General features: G+C 43.4%; 1 protein-coding gene across 1 annotated transcript; it reads right to left on the bottom strand.

Moving 5' to 3' along the window:
* Positions 1–1098: 1098 nt before the first annotated feature.
* On the bottom strand, positions 1099–8444 carry LOC122935178 (taste receptor type 2 member 7-like; the record flags this gene model as incomplete). Its single annotated transcript, XM_044290942.1, has 3 exons — positions 1099–1256; positions 2717–3304; positions 8432–8444. Coding segments are annotated over 3 exons (759 nt in total), but the record flags the coding sequence as incomplete, so codon positions are not given.
* Between the last annotated feature and the right edge of the window lie 983 nt (positions 8445–9427).

Genomic DNA, 9427 nt, shown 5'->3' with positions numbered 1-9427 from the left:
AGATAACTACCTTTATACAGAGCTGAGCAAAGAAAGTTTGCTTGGCTGCCTGAGAGGTCTTTTGTTTGTAGTAGTATTTTTTGTTATGGAGGGCACCAAGTATTCATGAGCTGCATCATAAGCCAATATTCCTCTGGATTCCGCTAATTTGAATATCTTTTACAGAAACCTAGAGGGGCATTTATTGCCTACTTACGTTGCAGAATGATTCATCCCCTTGAATAGAATTGCTTATGAGAGAGCACATTTGCAAATCAGGTTCTGTCTCAAACAATAAAAAGCTTTGAAGATTGCATCAGGTGTGCTTGAGATAAAACACATCAGAGATGCAGTGGAAGTATAGTTCTCATGTTCAGAGTTAAAGGAACACTGTCTACACCACCTGGAAGTGGCAGAAAGAGGAAGCTATCACTGTCTGACACCAGACTCCTGAGGAGAGGGGTTCTCAAAAACCTCAAGTGACTGCAAAAAACCTGCAACAAGATTTGGTGGAAACAAGCACTCAAGTTTCTGTTTGCACAATAAGGGTACCACCACAAGGATGTGACGTGGCTGCCTTGCGGCTGTGTACCACACAAAGTTAATTTGATCTTCATTATTAATGGAAATTTGGTTTTACAGGTACCTTTGCAGCCATTAAAGGGGTTACCGAGTTATATAAATCTCAAGCAGCAACTGTAAAATGTCTAAAATATTAGAGATGGATACTGACCTGTTTTCTTCACAGTTTCTTCCTATGCTGCCCTGCTTTTCTTTGTTTTTCTGGCTGCAGCAGTGATGTTCTGTGCATGCAAGTCACTGATTCGGCTGATTACTAGCTTCAGCAGAGATTTCCTGTGTACAGCTGAGGCTAGTGAGTGGATGCAGCTGTAACTTGTGCATGGAGTGCCACCGCTGCAGTCAAAACGATGTCAATGGTCAAAGAAACAATGGAGAAAATAGGGGAGTATCAATTTGCTTGTTATATTAGGCCATTTACAGTGGTTGCACAAGATTGTATATAACTCGGACAACCCTTTTAAATATAAGAACTAAACCTTAATTAGCTAACTTTATCCCATTGCAACTCCTATGGACATAAAGTAAATACTTAAGGTCTCAATTCCTAAACTCCAAAATGTACACCTCTGACCCAAGAAAACTCAGCTCCAATATGCTCAAAACCATATAAATCAACCAAAGGAGTTTGGGGATTCCATTCCGTGGAGCAATGAAACAGAACTGGTGCTTTTCAGGTCCAAGGATCACCAGCATGTCTGCGGGAGAAAGAATGAAGTATAAGTTAAAATAATATCCTGCCTACCATGAAGCATTGCGGTGGCTTGGTGATGTTCTGGGGCACTAAAAACCTGAAGTCTGATGATGTCCATACGGATTCAATCAAGTATCAGGAAATCCTAGAAAAAAATATCACATCTTTTGATGACATTGAACCGTCCAATGGGACAATGATCCCAAACATATCTGGGAAGATTCTGGAGAAGGCGTCCCAGTCCTTTGACATGAACCCCGTAAAATCTTTGGTGGGATTTGAAGAAGGTGGTTGCTCCATACAAACTCTAGAATATTGATAATATGCAGCCGATTGCCCCTTAGGCGAGGGATAAGATTTCTTAGGTATCTTTTTGGTAGATGTTGTCTGGCTATGAATCACATTTACAGCAGGTCATAACAGCAGGAAGGTGCTCCACTAAGTCCTAAAGACTTTTAGTACGAAACGGTTGAATCATTGCTAGACTAATCGTGCCATTTTGTGTTGAATTGGGAGAAACCACTTGTTATATTAGGTGTGTTGAGCAATTTAAATTGTTCTTTTTTAATTGGTTTACTGTAAAGAGCTGAAGGTTTGTAAATTTGGTTTATAAACCTAAATTGCAATGACTGCGACTGTAGCTGGTCCTGCACTTGCTAAATGTGAATGACAATGCTCCTCGAGCAAAACATCCTGGACTCCAGACTGACTGATACATTGTAGCAAACTATCAGAGAGATTTGTGCAGCTGCTGATGTGTTTAGCACTGAATTAACTGGATACACTAGGTAATGATTGATTCAAATACTAATGGAAGAATTTAGATTTACTCCATAAGTGATTTGTGGTGATCATAACAATGGCAGGGTCATTTCTGAATCATGGAATATTTCATATTTTGACCCATGACACTACAGAATAAGTGTCCAATGGGGAATTTGAAAGAAAAAGGTTCTATCAGCAAGAATCTTAAAAGAATGAGATAGAAATAACCATATAGTCAAGGGCGTTACCAGAAAGAAGTGGCTAATATTCTCTACTGTCTTTGTTTGTCATTTGAAAAAGTACATTCCCATTCTCCTATTCTTATCTGAGGCTTTTCATACAGTTTACTATGACACAGGTAAATGACAGCCCCACCACCCCTGCATTTACCTCATTGATATACTACTTCTATGTTTTCTCTGCTTTTTCTATCTTTCCTTTGTAATAAGTAATCAATCGCATTCTGAAGAACCTTGGACATCTGACTCCTGAGTTTGGCTGCTCTGTAGATCAGGTAGGAGGAATGTAGAGTCGGAAGAAATCCCAAAACAGTGTACAACCATGGAAGGCTCATGCAGTAAAAACTGTAATAAAGGCCGGAAGCAAAATGGACAATGAAGTATATAGTGTTATATATGAAAGTGAAGGATACAAATTTCATCACTGAGTAATATGTCTTCAAACTGGTGGTTAAGTTACTGCTCATCTTCATCCTTGTTATGTGATGATACAATGAGATGAATAGAAGGATGGATGAAATGCAACAGAAGAGCAGCGGGAAGAAGGTTCCAATAGTATAAATGTACATGGAATTATTATGCTTGCAATCTGTGAATACATCATCCATAGTCACATTGTTTGTTCCACCTTTAGTCATCTGAGTGATAACAGTGGACAAGAATATCAAACAATTAAAAGTGGAGAGAAGCACTGAGGCTACAATGAAGTAAGCAGTCCTCTGTACTATTATCCTTCTCAGATACAGGAACAATCTGGTCTGGAAGTTGGAGATCTTCAGACAGAAGACAATGGAAAGCAGAGCTGTTAACCAAAAATTGACATAAGTAAAGAACATAGAAATTGTTCCCATGATACCTAAAGTTAAAAATGAATACTTGTTTTTCATGGAAAGTGTATCCACAAATGAATATAGTACAAATTCAGACTGAGAGCAGATCCTTGAAATGCAAACAGAAGTTACAATGTGGTCAACAGGAGTCACCGATCTTCCTTTCCACCAGTCATTGACATTGACAGCTATAATAAATGAATGTATCACCAGTCCGACTATGAGAGCCATCAGTGATGAGATGAGTAGACCTAGATACTGGACTCCAGTGTCCCCCTCTGTAGAATCAGCCATCTCTCCTGTACTGTGAGGAACCGGATAGTACAGTGAGTTTTTACCAAACGTTTAATGACAGACTCTGCAGTTTGTTATTCAAATTCCTCTGAAAATGCAAATCAATTTTACAGGAGAGAAAAAAAAAAATAGGTTGTGTAAACTATGCAAACATACCTTGTATCCTGTTACATCCTGTAAATTTTTTTATTTATATGAATTAGAAAAGATAACAATAAAAACAACTACTAAAATCATGTTATCTAACAAAAAGTCCAACAAAGCTAAAAGCATGAAATAAACAGCAGTATGTACAATATATATATATATATATATATATATATATATATTATCAATTGGTCCAGCCTCATTCCCACTTAACTCACACATTGTTATAAAAGCAGCCAACTCAACATTCCCCCCCAATATACATGGACATATAACCCCCCTTTTTTCACTCTTCCCCTCCCTATATCACCCCCCCCCCCCCCCCTTAAATATCACACCACAAATAATAGCATTAACATTAAACAGTCTTACTTTTCTAACTGCTCCAGCTGGCCAAAATCAAACAAACCATATACATTGACTTTTAAATATTAATTATGAACCTATATGTACACATATGTATATACATTTGTATATAGACTTTTTATTAGTTTCTAAAATAAAAGCGCACAAAAATAATAAACCCTAAATATTGTGTTTAACCCCACACCCAATTCCACTATCAGTCCTGGTGCTGGTCTAACGTCCATAGTCTGCAATAAAAAGTCCAGACCAGCTCAAGGTCTATCCATGTTTAAAACCCTCCCCAAAAACAAAAAAAAAAAACTCTCCCCACCTAACACCTACACCTAAGTTTACACGCCTAATAATACACTATATACAAATCAGTTACATAAACCATATGATACATTTAAAAATCGCACACAAAGCTCAAGTTCAGTGTCTGCCAGCCCTACATCATCTACTTACAACACAAAAGAAAAAGGCTAAGGCACATAAAAAAATAAAAAATTCCAAAGGAAAGACACGTTTTTTTTCACCGTGCCAGTGGCTGCTCATGCGCGACGCATGGAGACTTCTGCGGCCATTTGATGAGATCACCAAACTGGTCAGTCACAGCCAGGGCGCCATCAGTGACATCATACCTTACGCCATCTTTCTGGAGTGTGCATTGCATCTTGTTATTGATCAAGCCTTCAAGGAGCAGGAGTAGGAAGATGAAGAAGTCGCAATGCTGAATGAATTCCCAAGGGGGCTACTCCATCTGAGACAAGTCAGCAGGAGTCTAAAGAGGAGTCAGAGGAGGATGGTGGCTGGGGGGAGGAGCAGGAGCAAGAAGAGCATGCTTGAAACTTTTCTGGGATCTCTGGTGTTGTCCGTGGCTGGGGGGACAACACCAGAGATCCCAGGAGAACGAGGATGGCATTCTCCTGGGCGATGAGCAAGAGCCAGGCCGCTCCACCACTTACAATTTAGTGCAAATGGGGGCCTTCATGCTCCAGTGTTTGAAGAGGGACCCCCGTATAAAAATCATAAAGGGCAAGGACCAGTACTGGGTGACAACATACTTAGACCCCCCGGTACAAAGGCAAAATGGCAGACATGTTACTAGAAGCACAAAGGGCTGTCATAATGTAGCATTTCCAGGCCTTGATGCGAGAGAAGCTGCATTCTGCTGTTGCGGGCGCTTGGAGAGGAATTTCCACCCACATAGAAACAGTGAGTACCAATCCTACATCGCATGCAAGAAAAGGGCGGTTTAAAGATGTGTTGGTCACTTTGGATATGAGATCATTCTTGCAGCCAACCCATCGACAGCCGTCCTCCGTATTCAGCCTTAGGGAACGCCTAGACCGACAGGTGTCTGACTACATCGTGGTAACGGCCGATGTGGATGCTCTGTGAAGCATAGAACCCCTGGACTATTGGGTGTGCAGGCCAGAGTGTAATGACCGGCAACACGCACAGGGAGGAAAACAGGGAAAGCCCTGCCCAAGGGAGAGGGAAAGGTGGTGACCCCTAACTCACCTTGCACCTGGCACCTGCCTGCCCTGACGTCCCTAGACGGGTTCCTCACCCGTGCGGCGATCACGTGCCTAAACCCTGGCTTTCCCTGAAATGAGCCCTAGATAATGAACGGGCCGGTGGGATCGCTAGTCCTCACCACTGCACTAAGAGGGAAACACCAGGGAGAGGACAGACAAACACAAACACCCAGGTGGACGGCAACAATTGTCCACAAAGGTCCAACAGGGATCCGGAGGGTAGCGTTCTAAGGCAACACTCAGAGAACGCAGCAACACAGCTCCAGTGGGTCAGAATAGATGTCCAGGCAGGAAGATCTATATCTGGCAACCAGAGAAGTGTGAGAGGGGAATATAAGGAGGATTGGGAGTGCTGGACAAGGAACAGCTGAGAGAAGGAGCTACGGATCCCTGAGTGAGCCAAAAGGGTTTGTAAAGCAAACCCAGAAAGCTACAATAAGGAAACTTCCCTATCTGACATAGAGCGTGCAGCCAACCGCTGCGACCTCCTGACCCCGGGTACAACGGAGTCAGGCGTGGCTCTTGACACCCTCGTGACAGTACCCCCCTCTCTACGAGGGGCCTCCGGACACTCAGGACCAGGTCTCTCAGGATGAGAGGCATGAAAAATCCGGACTAGCCTGTCGGCGTTTACCTCAGACGCAGGAACCCACATTCTTTCCTCGGGACCGTAACCTCTCCAGTGCACCAGATATTGGAGAGAGTGGCGGACCCGACGAGAATTAACAATTTTGGATATCTGAAATTCCAAACTACCATCCACGACAACAGGAGGGGGTGGCAGCGGTGACGGTTCTAGAGGTGGAACATATTTTTTGAGTAACGACTTATGAAAGACATTATGGATTTTAAAAGTCTGAGGCAACTCCAGGCGAAAAGCCATGGGGTTGATGATGGCTACAATCTTGTAAGGACCAATAAACCTAGGACCCAGTTTCCAAGAGGGAACCTTCAACTTGATATTCCTAGTAGACAACCACACATAGTCATTCACTCCTAGGTCCGGACCTGGCGACCGTCTCTTATCAGCCATGCATTTGTATTTACCTCCCATATTTTTCAAGTTAGCTTGCACCTTCTGCCATACTGATGAAAGAGATGACGAAAACCGTTCCTCTTCGGGAACCCCAGAAGACCCCCCCTCTTTGAAAGTACAGAATTGGGGATGAAAACCATATGCACCAAGAAAAGGTGACTTGCCAGTGGATTCCTGACGGCGATTATTTATGGCAAACTCAGCTAACGGTAAATATGACGACCACAACTCTTGGTTTTCAGACACAAAACATCTTAGATATGTCTCCAGGTTTTGGTTGGTACGCTCAGTCTGTCCATTCGACTGAGGATGGAAAGCTGAGGAAAAGGACAAGTGAACCCCCAAACGGGAACAAAAAGCTTTCCAAAATTTAGAAATGAACTGGGTTCCCCGATCCGAAACAACATCGGAGGGGACCCCGTGAAGCTTCACGATCTCACTGACGAATACCTGAGCAAGAGTTTTAGCATTAGGTAGTGCGGGTAACGCAATAAAGTGTGCCATTTTGCTAAACCTGTCCACTACTACCAAAATCACTGTTTTACCTGCAGACAAAGGTAAGTCAGTGATAAAATCCATAGACAGATGTGTCCATGGTCTATTGGGAATGACGAGTGGTAATAGAGACCCTGCAGGACGTGTATGTGAAACTTTTGCGCGCGCACAGGTAGAACAAGAAGACACAAAATCCAATACATCCTGACGCAACCTTGGCCACCAAAAACGACGAGACAATAGCTCTAAGGTTGCTTTACTACCCGGGTGCCCAGCAAGTGCCGAATTATGATGTTCCTTTAATAATTCGAGACGTAGGTTCAACGGTACAAACAATTTCTCTGAGGGGCAAGAGACCGGGGCGTCCCCCTGGGCCTCTAACACCTTCCCCTCCAAAGCAGAGTGTACCGCAGAGACAACCACTCCTCTTTGTAGAATGGGTACCGGATCACTCACATTACCCCCTCCAGGGAAACAACGAGATAGTGCATCAGCCTTGGTATTCTTTACCCCAGGACGATAGGTAATCACAAAGTTAAACCTGGTAAAAAATAGCGACCACCTAGCCTGTCTAGGGGTGAGACGCTTAGCTGATTCGAGGTACAGCAGATTTTTGTGGTCCGTAAACACAGTGACGGGGTGGACTGCCCCCTCTAAAAAGTGACGCCACTCCTCAAACGCAAGTTTTATAGCTAACAGTTCCCTATTGCCAATATCGTAGTTCTGTTCTGCTGCAGATAGTTTTTTAGAAAAGAAAGCACAAGGACGCCATTTGCCAGGAGACGGACCCTGAGACAGCACAGCCCCCACTCCCACCTCTGATGCATCGACTTCAACAATAAAAGGCTGAGAGACATCAGGTTGGACTAGTACAGGTGCTGAGGTAAACCTCTCTTTTAGAGAGGAAAAAGCAACTTTAGCGGCGTCAGACCATTTAGAAAAATCAGTCCCCTTCCTAGTCATGTCAGTAAGGGGTTTTACGATCACCGAATAATTTTTAATGAATTTCCTATAGAAATTCGCGAAGCCCAAGAACCGTTGTAATGCTTTGAAGTTCTCAGGAAGATCCCAATCCAAAATTGCCTGGACCTTCCTAGGATCCATACGGAAACCTGACGCAGATAAATAATAACCTAGGAATTGTATCTCCTGAACGGCAAAAACACATTTTTCCATTTTAGCATATAATTCATTCGTCCGTAGGACCTGTAGTACTTGTCTGACATGCTCCTCATGTGTTTTCAGATCAGACGAATAAATTAAGATATCATCTAGGTATATTACCACAAACCTGCCGATTAGATGACTAAAAATGTCATTAACGAAATGTTGAAAGACGGCAGGAGCATTGGTCAGGCCGAAAGGCATAACTAGATTTTCATAATGCCCCTCAGGGGTGTTAAAAGCTGTTTTCCACTCATCCCCCTCTTTAATACGAATCAGATTGTAGGCCCCCCTAAGATCGAGTTTGGAGAACCACCTAGCACCCGCAATCTGGTTAAACAGGTCAGGAATGAGAGGAAGAGGGTATGGGTCTCGGATGGTTATCTGATTTAATTCACGAAAATCTAGGCAAGGACGCAGGCCCCCATCTTTCTTTTTAACAAAGAAAAACCCTGCAGCCACGGGTGAAGAAGAGGGTCTGATGTGTCCCTTAGCCAAACTCTCGGAGATATAATCCTTCATGGCTTGTCTCTCTGGACCTGAAAGATTATATAACCTGGTCTTGGGTAATTTTGCGCCGGGAATAAGGTTAACCGGGCAATCATAAGGACGATGAGGTGGTAACTTCTGACAACCCTTTTCAGAAAAAACGTCCTCAAAGTCAGAAACAAATGTAGGTAGGGTAGTTATGGAGGCGACTAAGCAATTGCTGTTTAAGCAATTTTCTCTGCACGGCTCACTCCACTCCAATATCTCCCTGGTCTGCCAGTCCACCACTGGATTGTGCGCTACCAACCAGGGAAGGCCCAGCACCACCGGAGTGGGAAGCCCCTCCAGAACATAACATGAGAGCATCTCGTTATGGTGGTCCCCTACCCGAAGGTGTAAATTATGAACGATGTGGGTGAGGTTTCTCTGAGACAGAGGAGCAGAATCTATAGCAAATATGGGAATAGGTCTCTGTAACGTACAGAGAGACAAACCCATAGTGCGGGCAAAATGGGCATCTATCAAATTTACCCCTGCTCCACTGTCTAGAAAGAAAGAAACAGTCTCTGTCTTATCACCAAAAACAATAACCGCTGGCAACACAAATTGCGATGTACGTATGGAGGAAACGTATACCCCCCGGCTGACATCCTCCACACAGCCTGGGGTTAGTAGTTTTCCGAAGTTTTTTTTGTTTCTGAGGAAAGAAGGACAGACGTTAATGAAATGACCCCTCTCCCCACAAAAAAAACAACCCCCACGCCTATGGCGAACCTCAGGAGGACGGACCTGACGAGTAGTTCCTCCTAGCTGCATAGGCTCGTCTAAGT

The sequence above is a fragment of the Bufo gargarizans genome, chromosome 4 (genome assembly GCF_014858855.1).
Source record: "Bufo gargarizans isolate SCDJY-AF-19 chromosome 4, ASM1485885v1, whole genome shotgun sequence".
In the NCBI taxonomy this organism is placed as follows: Eukaryota; Metazoa; Chordata; class Amphibia; order Anura; family Bufonidae; genus Bufo; species Bufo gargarizans.
Note: the sequence above shows the minus strand (reverse complement) of the source record. Positions and strands in the feature narration are given on the sequence as shown.